Source organism: Ascaphus truei, chromosome 8, assembly GCF_040206685.1.
Source record: "Ascaphus truei isolate aAscTru1 chromosome 8, aAscTru1.hap1, whole genome shotgun sequence".
Taxonomy (NCBI): Eukaryota; Metazoa; Chordata; class Amphibia; order Anura; family Ascaphidae; genus Ascaphus; species Ascaphus truei.
The window spans coordinates 2,937,363-2,958,277 of record NC_134490.1 but is presented as its reverse complement, the minus strand read 5'-3'; the positions used below and the strand labels follow the sequence as shown (position 1 = coordinate 2,958,277).

At 53.5% G+C, this 20,915-nt stretch overlaps 1 protein-coding gene across 1 annotated transcript in view; it reads right to left on the bottom strand.

Annotated features, from left to right (window-relative positions):
• Window positions 1-20,915, bottom strand: part of KAT6B (lysine acetyltransferase 6B) — a 141,352-nt gene that overhangs the window by 77,672 nt on the left and 42,765 nt on the right. The window contains 1 exon segment of the mRNA XM_075610323.1: window positions 2,438-2,546. Within this exon segment, the coding sequence (XP_075466438.1) occupies window positions 2,438-2,546 (109 nt within the window).

Below are 20,915 nucleotides of genomic sequence, written 5' to 3'. Positions count from 1 at the left end.
ACCCCCCGGGGGGGAAGAGGACACACTGGGAGACCCCCCGGGTGGGAGAGGACACACTGGGAGACCCCCCGGGTGGGAGAGGACACACTGGGAGACCCCCCGGGTGGGAGAGGACACACTGGGAGACCCCCGGGGCACAGGATACACTGGGAGACCCCCCGGGTGGGAGAGGACACACTGGGAGACCCCCGGGGCACAGGACACACTGGGAGACCCCCCGGGTGGGAGAGGACACACTGGGAGACCCCCCGGGTGGGAGAGGACACACTGGGAGACCCCCCGAGTGGGAAAGACACACTGGGAGACCCCCCGGGTGGGAGAGGACACACTGGGAGACCCCCGGGGGGGGAGAGGACACACTGGGAGACCCCCCGGGGGGGAGAGGACACACTGGGAGACCCCCCGGGTGGGAGAGGACACACTGGGAGACCCCCGGGGGGGAGAGGACACACTGGGAGACCCCCCGGGTGGGAGAGGACACACTGGGAGACCCCCCGGGGGGGAGAGGACACACTGGGAGACCCCCCGGGTGGGATAGGACACACTGGGAGACCCCCCCCCCCCCCCGGGTGGGAGAGGACACACTGGGAGTCCCCAGGGTGGGAGAGGACACACTGGGAGACCCCCTGGGGTGGGAGAGGACACACTGGGAGACCCCCGGGTGGGAGAGGACACACTGGGAGACCCCCCGGGGGGGGGAGAGGACACACTGGGAGACCCCTGGGGCACAGGATACACTGGGAGACCCCCCGGGGGGGGGGAAGAGGACACACTGGGAGACCCCCGGGTGGGAGAGGACACACTGGGAGACCCCCCGGGAGGGGGGGAGAGGACACACTGGGAGACCCCCCGGGTGGGAGAGGACACCCTGGGAGACCCCCCGGGTGGGAGAGGACACACTGGGAGAGCCCCCGGGGGGTGAGAGGACACACTGGGAGACCCCCCGGGTGGGAGAGGACACACTGGGAGAACCCCTGGGTGGGAGAGGACACACTGGGAGACCCCCCGGGTGGGAGAGGACACACTGGGAAACCCCCCGGGTGGGAGAGGACACACTGGGAAACCCCCCGGGTGGGAGAGGACACACTGGGAGACCCCCCGGGTGGGAGAGGACACACTGGGAGACCCCCCGGGTGGGAGAGGACACACTGGGAGACCCCCGGGGGGGGGGAGAGGACACACTGGGAGACCCCCCGGGTGGGAGAGGACACACTGGGAGACCCCCCGGGTGGGAGAGGACACACTGGGAGACCCCCCGGGTGGGAGAGGACACACTGGGAGACCCCCGGGGGGGGGGGGGGGGAGAGGACACACTGGGAGACCCCCCGGCATTGGAGACATGCAGCACTTTGCAGGAATGAATGTAACGGTTATTTCCCGGGGCAGGTCTGTTAGACGCCTCCCGTGAAGCGAGCAGTCAGATAAAAGTGATTAGTGCGTCGCTCCCACGCGATTAGGAGCCGCGCGGGGACTTATTCCAAGGCTGCTTCTAAACAGCGCATTACGTGAGACATCGGAGAAGCTAATTAAACATCATTTGATCTTAATGAGGCACACAGAGGATCAGTCTCTAATGCTGACTGAGGCCGATCTGTACAAGTGTCACGTGGCGTTTTATCTCCGGAGAGAGACGCGGGCAGCGGGTTCCTGCACTTCCTTAACCCCTGCACTGCCAGGAGAAGGTTGCAATACTATTCCTTGGAAAGAATATCAAAGGGGCAGCGCGAGTGAGAACTAAGAGGGACATTTCCAAAAATACATATAGGGACAAGAAAAAGTATTTTGAAATTATCTGAACACTTCCATTTCTATGGAACATATAAAGTTTTTACAGTCTTGATCAAATGTCTTTTGGGGATAACTTGTCGCTTTGCATGCGCTCGTTATCTGGTATTGCAGAGTAACAGACAGAAAGTGATATTAATAACTTTCAGTTACTTTAACACTTGAATCTTTTCAATGCATCTAATTACACCGATAACCCGTTTCATTTCTTTTGACCTATGCTGCAGAACAAACCTGCACTGAGATCAACTGCACATCTCCAAGTCGCAGAGATATAAGATTTGAAGCATACGGTCTATACCAGGAGTGGCTAACACCAGTCCTCAACGGCCACCAACAGGTCAGGTTTTCAGGATATCCCTGCTTCAGCACAGGTGGATCAATCAGTGGCTCAGTGAAAGAGCCAGCTTCAGCACAGGTGGCTCAATCAGTGGCTCAGACTGATTGACCCACCTGGGCTGAAGCAGGGATATCCTGAAAACCTGACCTGTTGGTGGCCCTTGAGGACTGGAGTTGTCCGCCCCATGTCTATACAGAGAGTAATTAGCATTATTATGGTGCACGCGCTCTCTTGGCGGGAAAGGACTCCCCCTGGTGGTCAGTCCTGCCCGGTTACATTGTAATCCCCTCGCCCGCCGCGGCGCACACTCACCGCTGCTCCCGCAGTCTGCGCAGGAAATCAGCTCCTCCGGCTTCTTTTCGCGGTTCGATTCCTTGGTGCCCAAGCAGAAGCTACAAATGGGAATAGGATCCGCCCGGGGCTGCGGGGAACAGGAAACGTTATACGCACGGTCAGGACGTTACATTGTGCAGGCCACATTCAACCTGTATGGGAGCTGAATCCTACTACGCCTGCCCCCCCCCCCGCCCCCCAATAAATAAACATGTTTGTATCTACTTTATAAAGCTGGAGGGTGGAAGGCTCAGAGGAAGTGCGTAAGGGGTAGTGGATGCATGAAACCGCCTCCCGGCTGTCACATGCTGTACTTCAAAACAGAACATTTTATTTGTTTTGCTTGGATACAAACTCATTGCAATTCTGTTAAAAAAAACAATTTATAACTCAACCCTGATCAACAAGACTGCAGAATCGCTGCAGCATCCTCTGCTCTGTCAGACGGGAAGAATGGGCCGTACATACGCTCCCCGGGGCAGGAACCTTCCTAGCAGGAGCCGTATATACGCTCCCTGGGGCAGGGACCCTTCCTAGCAGGAGCCGTACATACGCTCCCTGGGGCAGGGACCTTCCTAGCAGGAGCCGTATATACGCTCCCTGGGGCAGGAACCTTCCTAGCAGGAGCCGTACATACGCTCCCCTGGGGCAGGGACCCTTCCTAACAGGAGCCGTACATACGCCCCCTGGGGCAGGAACCTTCCTAGCAGGAGCCGTACATACGCTCCCCTGGGGGCAGGAACCTTCCCAATAGGAGCCGTACATACGCCCCCTGGGGCAGGAACCTTCCTAACAGGAGCCGTACATACGCCCCCTGGGGCAGGGACCCTTCCTAACAGGAGCCGTACATACGCCCCCTGGGGCAGGAACCCTTCCTATGGAATCAGTTTGTCTCCATATACATGTTCCTTTGTTACACAATGTTACTGTCCCTCCCACATTGTACAGCGCTGCGGAGCATGTTCGCATCATACAAATAAAAGATAATATATTGGTGTAATATTCCCTCCTCTTCAGGGCCTAAACTTGCAACGCCCCATCTTACAAACAGGAGGAAAAGGGGCAAACTGGTGAGACGTGGATCTTATCTGCTGCCATGTTCCAGGTGTGTCCGTTTAAATCGCGGAACATGGCGCGGAACATGTTACTGCTCTCACTTTGTGAATCCCTGCGCATGTTCACATGCGAGACTACCTGTTTTATTGCACTATAAAACGGTTATGAAGTGCTGCGTGCGACTGATTGCGCAGGTCCCATGACATTAAGCCCCCCTGCGTGACTCCCAAGGCTTAGGCGAGGAATATTGTCCCTGTGCGGCCGCGTGAGAACGAGCGCACCACCGCGCACACTCCTGCAGCCCAAGCGATTTGTGAACTTAACTGCAGGAGATCGTAGACGAGTGGCATGGGCGTGGCGGACGCGTCACGAAGCTGGTTCGCCCTCATTGGCTGAGCCAGCTCACATGCACTGAAGTCACGCGGCAGCCGCCTGAAAATACAAAATGTGTTGTATTTTCAAAACTTGGCCGTGTCACCGCACCTGTCCACCTGTAGGCCCTAAGGCACGGGAGTATGTCCCATAAGATAATACAACAGAGTGCTTGCCGGGTGCGCAACACCAGCACCCTAATCTGGGCCTTAGTGTGGTGTGACCCCCTCCCCCCCCGCCTGACTCCCAAGGATTGCTGTGGTGTGACCCCCTCCCCCCCCCCGCCTGACTCCCAAGGATTGCTGTGGTGTAACCCTTGCCCCCCGCCTGACCCCCAAGGATTGCAGTGGTGTGACCCTTGCCCCCCGCCTGTCTCCCAAGGATTGCTGTGGTGTGACCCTTCCCCCCCCCCCCCGCCTGACTCCCAAGGATTGCTGTGGTGTGACTCCCCCCCCCCCCCCGCCTGACTCCCAAGGATTGCTGTGGTGTGACCCTTCCCCCCTGCCTGACTCCCAAGGATTACTGTGGTGTGACTCCCCCCCGCCTGACCCCCAAGGATTGCTGTGGTGTGACCCTTGCCCCCCGCCTGACCCCCAATGATTGCTGTGGTGTGACCCTTGCCCCCCGCCTGACCCCCAAGGATTGCTGTGGTGTGACCCTTGCCCCCCGCCTGACCCCCAAGGATTGCTGTGGTGTGACCCTTGCCCCCCGCCTGACCCCCAAGGATTTCTGTGGTGTGACCCTTGCCCCCCGCCTGACCCCCAAGGATTACTGTGGTGTGGTGTGACCCCCTCCCCCCCCCCGCCTGTCTCCCAAGGATTGCTGTGGTGTGACCCTTCCCCCCCCCGCCTGACTCCCAAGGATTGCTGTGGTGTGACTCCCAAGGATTGCTGTGGTGTGACTCCGCCCCCTCCCCCCGCCTGACTCCCAAGGATTGCTGTGGTGTGACCCTTGCCCCCCGCCTGACCCCCAAGGATTGCTGTGGTGTGACCCTTGCCCCCGCGTGACTCCCAAGGATTGCTGTGGTGTGACCCTGGCCCCCCACCTGACTCCCAAGGATTACTGTGGTTTGACCCTTGCCCCCCCCCCCCGCCTGACTCCCAAGGATTACTGTGGTTTGACCCTTGCCCCCTGCCTGACCCCAAAGGATTGCTGTGGTGTGACCCTTGCCCCCCGCCTGACCCCCAAGGATTACTGTGGTGTGACCCTTGCCCTCCACGTGACTCCCAAGGATTGCTGTGGTGTGACCCTTGCCCCCCGCCTGACCCCCAAGGATTACTGTGGTGTGACTCCCCCCGCCCCCCCGCGTGTCTCCCAAGGATTACTGTGGTGTGACCATTGCTTCGGACGGCTGCACCGGGTGATTCCTGTGTGACGTGGGTGGGGCGTGCGATGAAAAGGCCCAGGACATACGTGAAAACGAGCGGTAACTCTCAATACATTACTTCCTGGTAACACGTTATAAATCCGCTTCACGGAGAAACCCAATACAATGATAGCAGTTCAATGAGTGGGAAACATGGCTGCAAATTGGGGTCTTTCATCTGTCGGAGGATACAACCTTTCAGGCACTGTATCCCCCTTAACCCTTCGGCTGCAAGAGACCAGCCACACATTGCTCTGGTAGCATTAACCTCTTCCCTTCTGTAGGCTTGCAATTCATGGCTTCACAAGGCATTGCGCGCTGGCAGGTAAAAGGTTAATGTGAATCAGTCCCACGTTGGGCTAATACTGATATTTTCCAGGAATCGGGGGGAATAAAATGACATTTTGGTTACTTGCAGTTTCTTTGGATCTCACCATGAAACACAAACAAATGTATATATGTGCCCAGTCCCTCTAACTATATGCAAAAAACCGCTGGGTGCGGCGTGGCACAGCGGCGTGGCACAGCGGCGTTCACAAGAAGCGAACAGGGAGGGGAAGGTTTTCGTATCCATCATGACCCCAAAAAGATATGGGGGAAATATAACATGCGTACGGGGGGGGGGGGGGCAACTCCAGTCCTCAAGGGCCACAAACAGGTGAGGTTTGTGGCCAATGATTGAAACACCTGTGCTGAAGCAGGGATATCCTTAAAACCTAACCTGTTGGTATCCCTTGAGGACTGGAGTTGGCCGCCCCAAGTCTTAGCATGCTGAAGCAGTAATGTGGATCCCACATCCCTGCATAAAGCAAAACATCAAGTAACAGGCAACAAATACTAAATATGCTCACTTATTCAGAATGGATCAAAAACTTTGGAAAACTGAATACATTTTGTATTATTTTCTTTACTCGATGGGAATATAATATCTACCAAAAACAGAAGAGGATTTCCCCCCCCAAACCCCAATACAGCTGTCACAATGTGCCCGTGCCGAGAACGGCTTTCATGTATGAAATATTATCAGCGTTTCCTTGTCCCGAGTTACAACAGGAGTAGGAGCGGATGGGCGGTGTGCGCGCGTCACGCTATATTCTGATGGGCGGTGTGTGCGCGCGTCACGCTATATTCTGATGGGCGGTGTGTTTGCGTCACGCTACATTCTGATGGGCGGTGTGTGTGCGCGTCACACTATATTCTGATGGGCGGTGTGTGTGCGCGTCACGCTATATTCTGATGGGCGATGTGTTTGCGTCACGCTACATTCTGATGGGCGGTGTGTGTGCGCGTCACACTATATTCTGATGGGCTGTGTGTTTGCGTCACGCTATATTCTGATGGGCTGTGTGTTTGCGTCACGCTATATTCTGATGGGCGGTGTGCGTCACGCTACATTCTGATGGGCTTTGTGTTTGCGTCACGCTACATTCTGATGGGCGGTGTGTGTGCGCACGTGTGACGATAGCTTTGTAACAGGCTATTAATAATACACACCAAATATAACTGGGTTGAACTGAACGAGACTTAGATATGATAAAATATAATTTATTCCTTGAAAAAGGTGAACACACGAGATTATACAAATAACAGACAAAATATGGACACTCACTTAAGATGGAAATGATGAAATAGTCAGAAATCGTGACTGGCAGTTCATACAGCAATCTTGAAAATCACAAAAGACACGAAAGACAATAGCCATAGGCTGAGCCTGGTTCTTATACAATTATTTCCCATTGAACACAACCTAAACCCAGCCCCTCTCATAAATCAGTGGTGAGGTTGACAGTTTTCCTCAGAGTAAAACTCCTCCCACCCAAGGACGTTTAAAAACTGCTTTTCCTATCTAAATAACTTCATAACTTCAGTTCAGTGATACTTACTGGCACGCGAGTCATATTAATACATTCCGGCACGCATGACGCTCCCAATGAGACTAAATATTACCGTCTAATACTAAAATTAAGAGAGATATTAATATCTGTCTCTCAGTACCTGCTAGACATCATGTGTCTGTAATCCTTATGTGCGAATCAGTCCCACGAATACACATATGTAGCTTTTAGCACGTTCAGCCAAGGACATCTCATAATATTCTTATATTTAATAAGGTCACTCATTCTGAGATCTCCTTGCGTAACGGCACCCATGGCCCCCATCAAGAAATCCTTTGAAGCTGGGCTGTGTGTAGTGAACATTTGTCACCGGTGCTATATTTCACACCCAATGCCCCAGCCAGGGTCCTAGCTGTCTCTACCAGCCAGATGTGTTAACATACACCAAACCCCCTCTGTACTTTTCACACCCAACTTCAATCAAGCCTTTTGAAGCCCAGATATTTCTGAAAAGACACCACGCATCCTAATGTATTTTCCTAAACTGCAGCTCATTAACCCCTTAAGCCCCAGTATGTGTGTGGTGCAGACACTGGCCCAGAAACAATACATTTATACAGGTGAATAAACAGTTGGATGGCTGAAGCAAGGCAAAAACACATTACTGGACCCCAGTCCAGTTAACCCCTTGCTTCCCAGGTGAGAGTAGAGGGTGGCCAAATGGGGTGTAACCCCTTTAATCATGGGCCAAATCCTCTCTCTTGACAGCACGTCACGCTACATTCTGATGGGCGGTGTGTGTGTGTGTATGCGCGTCACGCTACATTCTGATGGGCGAAGTGTGCGCATCACTCTACATTCTGATGGGCGGTGTGTGCGCGTTACACTACATTCTGATGGGCGGAGTGTGTGCGTCACGCTACATTCTGATGGGCGGTGTGTGCGTCACGCTACATTCTGATGGGCGGAGTGTGTGTGTCACGCTACACTCTGATGGGCGGTGTGTGCGTCACGCTACATTCTGATGGGCGGTGTGTGTGCGTCACGCTACATTCTGATGGGCGGTGTGTGCGGCACGCTAAATTCTGATGGGCGGTGTGTGCGTCACGCTACATTCTGATGAACTCGTGAGAGTTAAACTTTTTGGGAGAAGCCCTTTGCTATCAGAAAGACCCACAATGCATTGCAAAGACATTAAAGGGGTTAAGGAGGGATTACCCAGCAACCCTGCATGGTTCTCTCCTGAACTCCACATTCCATGATTTTATTGACTTCCAGGCCCCTAATCTTACATTACAGAGCAGTTAGCAATCCCCCGCCAACAACTCGTTTTTTTACTTATGGCTTATTAATTCGGGGCTACAAAGACAGGTCCTTCTCTACTTGCACACAGGCAGTTAAGGAGTTACGTTGCAAAAGCAGCAGCAGTTAAAAAGGGTTCACATTACTCTGCTGGTGAGCAATAAATCCAGAGTAAATGAGTCCTCAGAGAAACCTCCAGGTAACTCAAATGGTTCTCTCCTCTATTACATAATTAATCCAAAACATCCCTTTATGTCGGCTCAATAAGCATCGTCTAAAAGCTTTTATTTGTGCAGCTCTGAGCGGCTTCCAGGACGTGTTCCAGAAATTGCCGTCTATAAAACTCATTAAGCGTTTGCCATTACTTCCCTCCCGTATAACGCAGGCAGAGCAGTCGCTGCACAGGGAGGGGCAGTAATGCGGGCAGAGCAGTCGCTGCACGGGGAGGGGGCAGTAATGCGGGCAGAGCAGTCGCTGCACGGGGAGGGGCAGTAATGCGGGCAGAGCAGTTGCTGCACAGGGAGGGGGCAGTAATGTGGGCAGAGCCGTCGCTGCACGGGGAGGGGGCAGTAATGCGGGCAGAGCCGTCGCTGCACGGGAGGGGGCAGTAATGTGGGCAGAGCAGTCGCTGCACGGGAGGGGGCAGTAATGTGGGCAGAGCAGTCGCTGCACGGGGAGGGGGCAGTAATGTGGGCAGAGCAGTCGCTGCACGGGGAGGGGGGCAGTAATGCGGGCAGAGCAGTCGCTGCACGGGGAGGGGGCAGTAATGCGGGCAGAGCAGTTGCTGCACGGGGAGGGGGCAGTAATGCGGGCAGAGCAGTTGCTGCACGGGGATGGGGGCAGTAATGTGGGCAGAGCAGTCGCTGCACAGGGAGGGGGCAGTAATGCGGGCAGAGCAGTTGCTGCACAGGGAGGGGGCAGTATGTGGGCAGAGCCGTCGCAGCACGGGGAGGGGGCAGTAATGTGGGCAGAGCAGTAGCTGCACGGGGAGGGGGCAGTAATGTGGGCAGAGCAGTCGCTGCATAATGGGAGGGGGCAGTAATGCGGGCAGAGCAGTCGCTGCACAGGGAGGGGCAGTAATGCGGGCAGAGCCGTCACTGCACAAGGAGGGGGCAGTAATGCGGGCAGAGCCGTCGCTGCACAGGGAGGGGGCAGTAATGCGGGCAGAGCCGTCACTGCACAGGGAGGGGCAGTAATGCGGGCAGAGCCGTCGCTGCACAGGGAGGGGGCAGTAATGCGGGCAGAGCAGTCGCTGCACAGGGAGGGGGCAGTAATGCGGGCAGAGCAGCCGCTGCACAGGGAGGGGGCAGTAATGCGGGCAGAGCAGCCGCTGCACAGGGAGGGGGCAGTAATGCGGGCAGAGCAGCCGCTGCACCGGGGAGGGGGCAGTAATGCGGGCAGAGCAGCCGCTGCAACGGGGAGGGGGCAGTAATGCGGGCAGAGCAGTCGCTGCACAGGGAGGGGGCAGTAATGCGGGCAGAGCAGCCGCTGCACAGGGAGGGGGCAGTAATGCGGGCAGAGCAGCCGCTGCACAGGAGGGGGCAGTAATGCGGGCAGAGCAGTCGCTGCACAGGGAGGGGGCAGTAATGCGGGCAGAGCAGTCGCTGCACAGGGAGGGGGCAGTAATGCGGGCAGAGCAGTCGCTGCACAGGGAGGGGGCAGTAATGCGGGCAGAGCAGTCGCTGCACAGGGAGGGGGCAGTAATGCGGGCAGAGGCAGTCGCTGCACAGGGAGGGGGCAGTAATGCGGGCAGAGCAGCCGCTGCACAGGGAGGGGGCAGTAATGCGGGCAGAGCAGCCGCTGCACAGGGAGGGGGCAGTAATGCGGGCAGAGCAGCCGTTGCACAGGGAGGGGGCAGTAATGCGGGCAGAGCAGTCGCTGCACAGGGAGGGGGGCAGTAATGCGGGCAGAGCAGCCGCTGCACAGGGAGGGGGCACGCTGGCACATCCCGCTGAACGTTTTCATTACAACGTGCAGCAGCGGACATGTTCTGGTGGAGACCCTCTCACGGGGTTCCCTGCCTCTTCACTGTATACTAGTGTTAAGAACCTGTCTCGACACCGTGTATATAGTAAGTACCTCGGCCCTTCCAGCTTCTTTTCACTGTCGCGTCGCAGAATCCTTACAGCAAGTATCTCTGTACTTCCCAGCCCTTCAGGATAACGATGCTGCACGGTATGGTGATACCGAGTATCTCTGTACTTCCCAGCCCTTCAGGATAACGATGCGGCACGCGTATGGTGATACCGAGTATCTCTGTACTTCCCAGCCCTTCAGGATAACGATGCGGCACAGTATGGTGATACCGAGTATCTCTGTACTTCCCAGCCCTTCAGGATAACGATGCGGCACGGTATGGTGATACCGAGTATCTCTGTACTTCCCAGCCCTTCAGGATAACGATGCTGCACGGTATGGTGATACCGAGTATCTATGTGCTTCCCAGCCCTTCAGGATAACGATGCTGCACGGTATGGTGATACCGAGTATCTCTGTACTTCCCAGCCCTTCAGGATAACGATGCTGCACGGTATGGTGATACCGAGTATCTATGTGCTTCCCAGCCCTTCAGGATAACGATGCTGCACGGTATGGTGATACCGAGTATCTCTGTACTTCCCAGCCCTTCAGGATAACGATGCTGCACGGTATGGTGATACCGAGTATCTCTTATTGTACCAGCGCCTTGCAGATGAATACATTGCGCACTATCTGATCAGCGGCCTCTCTCCTGCCAGCCCCGGCACATGGACACGCCGCACTTCTGTTTCATACCAAGTTTCTCTCGGCAATTCAGCCTCTTCAAAATGCCCCCTCAGTGGGTGTGTGGGTGTGTATGTCACACACTCGCACAGACACACACACACACACACACACACACACGAGGGCTTTGACTAGCAGCTCCAGCACCTTCAGACTGGCTCCGCCCCCAGCCCTCACACGTCCGCTGCCTCCTCCCGCTCACTGAGCGGCGGTGATTGACAGGTCACCCATCACTGCACCCAGTACAGGTATCGGGGGGAAATGTTAGGCCACCGGGATTCGCCCATGCCCGTTAATGCATGCTAAACGCCAGCTCCATTGAATACCTAACAATTTAGCTTAATCATTATCACTTAACACGCCAACATAGTCCGGAGCTCAGTACAAACAGGGTTAAAGGACGAAAACAATAAAATAAAACATTAACATACATTGTTACAGTAGGTAAGATGGGCACTGCCCAAAGGAGCTTACACACTATACGGAAGGGTAAGGGGAAACCTGGGGTACAGGGGTGTGTGTCGGGTAGCTGCTTGTTATTTGAACTAGTAAGTGGGGTTGTGCGGAGGTAAGTATCCCATCACCTACATTCTGACATGGTGGGATTGAAGTGAGTGACTCCTGTTGGGGGTGCGGGGTCTTGGTTATCACAAGAGGAGGTGTTTAACCCTTTCAGTGCCGGTGGCACGATCACGCAGCCGTTCTCCTGGTACGCTGTTGGCGCTCCTGTGAAGCCCCGACTACGAACACCCCCAAGAAAACAAGCAGACACCAACGACGTGCAGCGTCCCCCTGGGGTGTCCCCTCCAGGAAGTATGCTGTATGCCTATAGGGTGCTGAAGGGGTTCATTTACTCCCTTTGGCAGCACCTCTCATCCGCTGCTCATCTGGTACCCATCCCCCGGCAGATAACCGGCGCTCTGCTCCTCGTTCCGTCTCATTAACCATCAGGCTGGTTCGAAGCTAATGAAGATCACCCAAAGCGCTCCAAATGGGCATCATCTGGCATAATTAAGTCCCAGATCCTCGTCCGATGTACAATTAACGCTTCACCTAATCAGTGCCGGAGGTATCTGCAACGCATTGTCTGGGTGGCACCGTAATTACTTTAGAAACACAAACAACTGACCATTTGCCAATAGATTCTAATATCCAAGAGATTAGATAAAGTGTGTAACAGCTTAAACCAGGGGCGGGCAACTACTGTCCGTCCGTCCCCCCCACCCCGCCCCCCAACAGGTCAGGTCTTCAGGATATCCCTGCTTCAGCACAGGTGGCTCAGTCAAAGACTGAGCCTCTGAGCCACCTTTGCTGAAGTAGGGACTGATTGAGCCACCTGTGCTGAAGCAGGGATATCCTGGAAACCTGATCTGTTGGGGGCCCTTGAGGACTGGAGTTGGCCGCCCCTGGTATAAACATTGGAGTTAGCTCCCTCTGGTCCCAGGCGATTCAGCAAAGGATTCCCCGGCAGGAAAAGATCGGCAGCCTTTCTGCTATTCTGCACATCCACACAAACCTCTTCTCCCCGGCGGCCTCGCAGCGAATGACTACCTTTGTCCCCTGATTCACCTTTACAGCTTGATGGTAAATAAATAAATGGAAAAAGGATGAAGGAGGGAAGAAGCTGGTGGCGGCTGTGCATGCCCCATCTGCTGACACGCAGGAACTATCAGGGGAGAGACCAGACTACGCCAGAGGCACACAGTGAATTATTCATCCAGAATCCCTGCACAGCCAGCACGGAGCAGAGCTGCACCAGCGGCAGGGGGTGGTGAGCCGGGCAAAGACACAGGTTCAATTCCTTCCCACCGCCCCCCCTCGTGAGACCCGCAGTTTAAATCTCCCTGCATCTCTGCTACCGAGCAGAAATGTGTCACTCAAACTTCACCCTAGAGTTGGCTGCATGTCTTTTTTTTTTTTTTTTTATAACTTTTTTTATTAGGAAACAGGCAAATTTACAGGCATGTATCACGTCACACTTTCCTAATACAATCTGGTTTTCTGATTTTCCGTGTTGGGAAGGGGGTGTGTGTACCGCCAAGGGTGGAGCGACATCTGGGTCACCGGGTGACCAGGGGAGCGAGAGGTCTGAAAAAGAGAGGGGGGGAGAGGGTATGGGGGGGGAGGGGGTGTGGGGGTAGGGGGTGAGAGGGTGTGCCTTCCCCACCCCGCTGACCCTAACATCCTTCAGGCTGTGGTCTGGGTGATCATGGTGTCTCCTATCGGGTTCACTTAGGTGTCAGTGAACCTCCCAGGGTTCCCATATTTTATAATGACTTGCAGTCTTGCGTTTGAGAAACGCCGTCAGACGCTCCATGAGCATTACTTCATCTATTCTTCTCTTAACCGCCTGAATGGAGGGGGGAGAGATCTTTTTCCAGGAGAATGCCACAGCACACCTAGCCGCGGTAAGAATGGAGGAGATTAATTTTCCTACCGGGCGGTCAATTTCCTCTATTGGCCTGCCCAGGAGGAAGGTCAGTGGATCTGGATCTAGTGTGAGGCTAGTTACCTCTCAGATTAAAGTTTGAATAGAAAACCAAAATTTTTGGATTTTTGGGCATGACCACCAAATGTGGGCCATGTCTCCTCTCTGTCCACAGCCTCTCCAACATAGATCTGAGGCCAGGGGGTAGATTTGCTTCAATCTAACTGGGGTAAGATACCAGTGGAACAAGATTTTGTAGATATTCTCCTTTGTCGTGGTACAGATGGAAGTTCCTGAAGCAGCGTCCCATATATCCTCCCAGTCTTCTCTATCTTTGTCTATACTCAGTTCCGCCGCCCACTTGGACATGTAGTCGTGAGTGGAGGGGCCTGCGGTTCTCTCCATACCAGCGTATATATTAGAGATCAAGGCTGTTTGATGTGTGCCAGTTTGGCAGAGCCTCTCAAAATTGGTGAGGGGAGGATACTCAAATTTTGGGGACAATTTTTGGAGATAATGTCTAATTTGGAGATACTTAAATGGGCTCAGTTCTGGGGCCTCGTATTTTGCTCTTAATTCTTGAAAGTTCAGCAGCCTTCCATCGCTCAGCAGGTCAGCGACCACCCTAACCCCCTTCAGACGGATATAGTCGAACTGCTTTGGTTCACATCCCGGGGGGAAGTGGGGGTTGTTGTGGAGCGGAGTAAGCAGCGAGCCTGGCGCAGTTAGTTTGAACTTTGATCTGCATTTCCGCCAAACTTCCCAGGTGTGTCTGATGGCACCTAGGTCGAACCTGCGGGGTGGTCTATTCCCCCTGTCTATGCACCAAAGGTGGGCCTGCAGGGAAGGCGTTTTTACATAGTGGGATTCAATGTCTAGCCAACAATAGAGACCCGGATCTGCGTTCCACACTACGGCTTGCCTCAACTGGGCCGCTAAGTAATACTTTGTGATATCTGGGACACCCAAACCCCCCCTTCCTCTTGACGCTAGGAGGACAGACCTGGCAACCCTGGGTCTTTTGCCCTTCCAAATGAATTTAAACATTCTATTCTGGATGTTTTTAAGTTCGGAACCGGGGACATGGATCGGGAGTGTCTGGAAATAGTATAGCAATCTGGGGAGTATATTCATTTTTACCGATATCATCCTCCCGATCCAAGAGATCTGGTAATCTTCCCATTTGTCCAGATCTTTTTTGATTTTTCTGAACAAAGCCGGGTAATTGTATTTGTATAATGATTGGTAGTTGCCTGATACATTTACTCCCAGGTATTTAATGTATGAGGAACTCCATTTATAATTAAAGTTCAGTTTCATTAAATTAACTTCCGGTTCCGGTACGTTTAAGTGTAGGGCTTCTGATTTGTCGCTATTAGTTTTGTAATCCGAAATTGTGCCGAACTCCGCCAATTCTTTATGAAGATTGGGGAGCGATGTATGGGGGTGAGTTAGGGACAATATTATGTCGTCGGCGAAGAGCGAGATTTTATAATTTGTATCGCCAATTGGTACGCCCTGAATGTTTGCATTTTCGCGTATTCTGGCCGCCAGTGGTTCGATCGTCAGGGCGAAGAGGAGAGGGGACAAGGGGCAACCATGCCTTGTACCATTTGTTATTGAGAATCTTTGTGCTGTGCCTCCCGGGAGTTTAATTGCTGCAGATGGGTTTTGGCACAGAGCACGGACACCTTCTAGGAATGAGTCCTTAAAGCCAAATTTTTGCAATGTTTTGTCTAGAAATAGCCCATTTATTCTGTCAAACACCTTCTCTGCATCTAAGCTCAAGAGAACTGCCTTGGTATTTGTAAGGTTAGTGTGGTCTATTATATTTATAATTTTACGGGTGTTGTCCGAGGCCTGACGGCCTGAGACAAATCCCACCTGGTCGTTATGGATAAGTCTGGGTAGGATAGGGTTTAATCTGTTAGCTAGTATTTTACTGTATAACTTTAGGTCGTTGTTCAACAGCGATATGAGGCGGTAGCTCCCACACTGCATAGGGTCTCTCCCCTCTTTGTGGATTATTGCTAGGTTAGCCAATGACATTGATGCTGGTATGGGGTCACCGTCCATAAAGGAGTTGAACAAGTCTAGTAAGTGAGGGGATAGAGATGGGAGAAACCTCTTGTAATAGGCGTTTGTGAATCCATCAGGGCCGGGGGCTTTGGATATTTTTAGTGCTGATACCGCCTCTGCCAATTCCTCTTTCGTGATCTTCCCATTGAGCGTCTCATTCTCCTTCTCTGTCAGAGATGGGAGTTTGCAACTATCTAGATAGTTCGAGACTGCTATGAGTCTTGATGTTCTATTATTTTCCTCTTGGGATCTGAGGTTGTACAATTTGGTATAGAATTTGGTGAATTCCTCCTCAATATGTTTGTCATTATATAATATGGCACCTGACCTATTCTTAATCGCAGTTATTTGGGACCTTTTTTGTACCCCTCTTAATTTGCTGGCTAATAGTCTGTCAGCTTTATTACCCTTATCATAGTATCTCTGGTTAGTCCATCGAAGGGCTTTTTCGACATCCTCGAGCTGGTTCTTTTTCAGCTCGTTTCTAGCGGTAGTTAGGGCTTTGTACACTTTCCCTGAGGGATTAGATTTGTGTTGTTGTTCTAGTTTGATTATTTTCTCTGTCAAGTCTTTGAGTAATTTTGCTTTTACTTTCTTTCTATGGGATGCTATGGAGATTAGAGTACCTCTAATAGTTGCCTTATGGGCTTCCCATAGTACCGCTGAGGATGAGACTGAACCCGAGTTGTTCCTGAAGTACTCTGATAGGGCTGACTTGATTTCTCTCTCTATTTCCGGGTGATTCAGTAATGAATCGTTTAGTTTCCAGTTAAATGCGCTCGACTTTGTGATGGGAACTGAGAGAGTTAGTGAAATAGGGGCATGATCCGACCAAGTAATCGGGCCTATATCAGTTTTTTGGGAGGCCTCCAAGACATTCTTGGTTGTAAAGAGGTAGTCAATGCGAGAATAGGTCTGGTGGGGTGCGGAGTAGAAGGTGTAGTCCCTTTGGCCTTGATGTTGGGATCTCCATAAGTCTACTAGGGAGAATTCTTTAATAATTGCTTTGAATGCCGTTCCCATCTTTAGGGATAGTACCGTGTGAGGACGATTCGAGTGGAGTGTTCTATCCTCCAATGGGTTTAAGGTCATGTTTAGGTCGCCTCCCACCATCAGTGAGGATAGGTAGGTAGAGTCAATTGTACTTAGAACTGTTTTCAGGAACTCTGGTTGGTTCTCGTTTGGTGCATAGAGGTTGATTAGGGCGATCGCCGTGCCTGCCAGCGAGCCATATACCACAAGAAATCTACCCCCTGGGTCTGAAACTTTTTTGACAAAATTGAATGGAGTTCCCTGACGGATTAAGATGGCTACCCCTCGTTTCTTGCTACTGAATGAGGAGTAATAGCCCATCGGGAATGTATTATTAAATATTTTGGGTGGCTCGTGGTCTGTGAAGTGTGTCTCCTGGAGAAAGACGATATCTCCTTGGGATCTTTTCATTTCCTGTAAAGCTAGTTTTCTCTTTCGATGACTCTGAAGTCCTTTAACATTAAGGGAGATAACTTTGATTGGGGCTTGATTAGCCATTTTTATTATCTATGAAGGGGATTTTGCGGATCATCCCTTTCCCAACCGGGGGACCTTGATTGATTACTGTGTCTATGGGGTTGGGAATTACATCTCTGGCGGGAGAAGGTGGCCTGTTGTCTGAATCTGGGTCAGCGGGCTTGGGGGGGCGGAGGGGGTCAGGGAAGGTGGAAGGGGTACAAGACTGCTGGGACAGTACCAGCAGGCAAAGAAAGAGGATGGGGGCTTGAGGGCGCCCCCAATAAGGTGTAGCCGGAATCGTATACCGGCATTCGGACCCAGGGTCCTTGGAGGGGTAAACCCGGGAGTACGGACCGACTCGTCCAGGAGGGTGTGGACCCCTAGATAGTTTTTTTTTTCGAGATCGTTTTCCCTATGCATATATAGCAACCATGGAGGAGGAGAGAGAGGATAAAGAGGGGGGGGAGGGTGAAGGGGGGGGGAGGATGGAGGGGGAAGGGAGGGGGGGAGGGTAGAGGGGGGAAAGGGGAGGAGAGGGGAAGGAGGGGGGAATAGGTAGATACCCCATAGTAGGGGAAGTGGTGGGCTGCGGTGATCAAGTGGTACAGGTGAACTTTTGCACAAACATACATTCACATATTATAAACAGTGGTTTCCCAGCATGGGGGATCTGCTATTTCAAAGAGTCCCTCTGAATAAACGTTTTCAGGGGCCATACTTATAGCAATAATAACACAAACAACCTTAACTTTAACAATCCTAGACCGTGGGGGGGGGAGGGAGAGAGAAAGGAGGGGGGGAAGGGGGAGGGAGGGGGGGGGAAGGGGGGGAGGGGGGGGGAAGGGGGAGGGAGGGGGGGGGGAAAGGAGGGGGGGGAGTGTGGGAGGCAGGAGGGGGGGTGGAGGGGGAAAGAGGGGGGGGGGGAGGAAGGTATCCCACAGTAGGATAGTGGTGGACTGCGGTAATCAGGTGGTACAGGTGAGCTCTTGCACAAACATACATTCACGTAGTATAATCAGCGGTTTCCCAGCCTGGGAGATCAGATATTTCAAAGAGTCCCTCTGAATAAACGTTTTCAGGGGCCATACTTATAGCATTAACAGCATATACAACCGTAACTTTAACAATCCTTGACCGTGTTGTACAGTGCTCCTACATTGCCGATACTGTGCAGCTAATTTGCTGTCAAAGGAGGGCTATTTGTGAGTTTCTTAGCCAGCCTCACGTCAATGGTGCCCGTCTACACAGTGTCGTTTCTGAGAGTGCCTTTATTGCGGGGTGAGACGGCCTTTGTATGTGAGCTCATATTTTTGAGCCTGGTGGTGGGGGGTGCCGTGCTATTGTTGCGTGTCTCTAGGTCAGAGGGAGGCGCACGGGGAGCGGGGGCGCAGCGGCAGCTTAGTGTATTCTACTGCTACAGTAAACGTGTGGGTGCTGATTTAACCCATTATCTGCAAGTAAGGTGGGAGGGCCCTGTTATGCTTTATGGTCAGGGTGGGCGCGGAGTGTTTGTGTGGGGGTGGGGGGAAGGGGGGTAGGAGGGATGAGGGGGCAGGGGGGGGTGAAGAGGGCTGGGGGCGTGGGGGGGGCATGGGGGGGGGGTGCAAGGTGTTGGGGGGGCAGGAAGGGGAGTGTCAGGAGTGGCGGGAGGGGAGGGGGGCAGGAGTGTCAGGAGTGGGGGGAGGGGGGCGGGGGAGCTGCCAGACCGGAGGTAGGGGGGGGGGCACAGATCCAGCTGGTTCAAATGGGTCGTTCGGGGGAATTTCACTCTATCATGCACCCCTAGCATCTGCCATAGCTGACATTTGCGAAGTCATTTGGGTAGTCATGCTTGACCCGCCGCTTGTCCAACCCCCCCCACCTCATTCCCCCCCCTACAGACCGTCTTCAGGAACGGGTATGGCCCTCCGCAACTGGCACTGTGGTTTCATCTCGTCGGGGGGGACCGCCGTAGGCTCCAAAACAGCTCTTCTCGCGGGACCGACGGTCCGCTCCCCTCCCCCCCACCCCCCAAATCAAGGCCGCAGCTGGTATCTTCTTCTCGGTTCTTCTTCTAGATCTGCTTGCGTAGATCGTACATTATTCCGCATGCGGGACTCCGATGTGGCCTGGGTTCTGGGTGCGTCGTCTAGGTGCACTCAACGGGATGATCCTCAGGTATGGGTTCAGCGTCGGCTTCGTCTCCCGCGTGTGCTGTCTTTTGTGTGTTCCCTCTCCATGGTGTAGGTGTGTCAGTTGGCTTGCGGGGGTTTTATCATGCTGTTCAGGTATCCTTAACGGGGTGATCGCCACCGGTAAATGCATCAGGGTCTCCTCTTCAATAGGCTCTGTAGACGGTGGTATCTGCTTGACACTGGGGTGGGTCTGCGGCCACGGCCAACTGGGGATAAACAAGGGTCGGTTTGGTTTTCTCTTTACTTTCTTTTTCCCTGCGTCTGGGTCTGAGCAGCGGTTCTACGGGAGGAGCGGTTGGACTCTTCTCCTTCTTCCGTCTCTCGGCTCGGGCGCTCTTCTGATCCCCACGAGGACGGGGGAGTGAGGCCTAATGCCATTTCCTCCGGGCGTCTCAGGGTTAGGAATTTCCCGTTCCTGCTGGCCGTCAGTCTAAACGGGAATCCCCATCTATAGCGAACACCACTTTCCCTCAGGAGCAGCGTTAGGGGCTTGATTTCTTTTCGCCTGTTAATGGTGGTTCTGCACAAATCACTGTAGACTTGTATTCTTTCCTCTTGGAAAGTAATATCGCCTTTTTCTCGGCAGGCTGTCAGGATTCTTTCTTTAGTGGTGTAACTGTGAAATTTGACAATCAGGTCCCTTCTTCTATTCGGATCCTCCGACCTGGGGCCAAGGGCCCGGTGGGCCCGGTCTATCTCGATGTCTCTGGGTTCCAAATCGTTACATAGGGAGGAGAAAAGTTCCAAGAGGTACGGTCGGATGAGGTCAGGGAGAACAGCCTCCGGGACGTTGCGGATCCGCAGGTTCTGTCTCCTGTCCCTGTTCTCCTGGTCCTCTATTGCGTCTTTTAGGCACGTCACTTCTTCCCCCAGCCGAAATACTTCGTCTTCGGCCTCCATTAGCCTCTGGAGAGTCTCTCCCTGTTTTGTCTCGAGCTCGGTGGTTCTCTCGGCGAGGCCTGAGATCTCCTCCTTGAGCTCCGTGACGACTATCTTGAGGTCATGTTGCAGTGAGGAATGGAGTTTGTTGTGGAGGGATGTCATGAAATCCTAAAGGTATGTTTTTGTTATTACCTCTCCCCGGTCGTGGCGGTCACTTGCAGTGGTGGGGGAGCCGCGTGCGTCGGCGCCACCTTGGCTTTCAGGCGCCACGCCTGGGCTTCTCTGCGTCGGCGGAAAGAGTTTAGTTACCGCCGGGGTTGAGGCTTTTTTCTGTCGCGACTGCATTGCCGCGGTATTCTTCCTTCTGGGAATGTTTGCCTGGGGCCTTAAGCGTTGGGGAAAGGCGGTGATCCAGGGGGGGGGCGAGACGCAAGGACGTTGTGGGGAAATGAGGCAGTTATTTATTTATTTATTCTGTAGTGTCTGGGCAGCTGTAGTGATGTGGTACTCAGTGCCTTGTGTGATGCTGGTGACTCCGTGTGGGGCCCCCTCAAGATGGCCACTGTTCTCTCTCTGCCACACCACCAGGGCCTACCCCCTCTCTCTCACACTCCCGGTCCGGTGTTTATTTATTTATTTATACTGCCGGGGGACCCGCAGCACAGACGCTCCGCTCGTGCTCTCTCCCTCACCTCCGGTCTGGTAAATA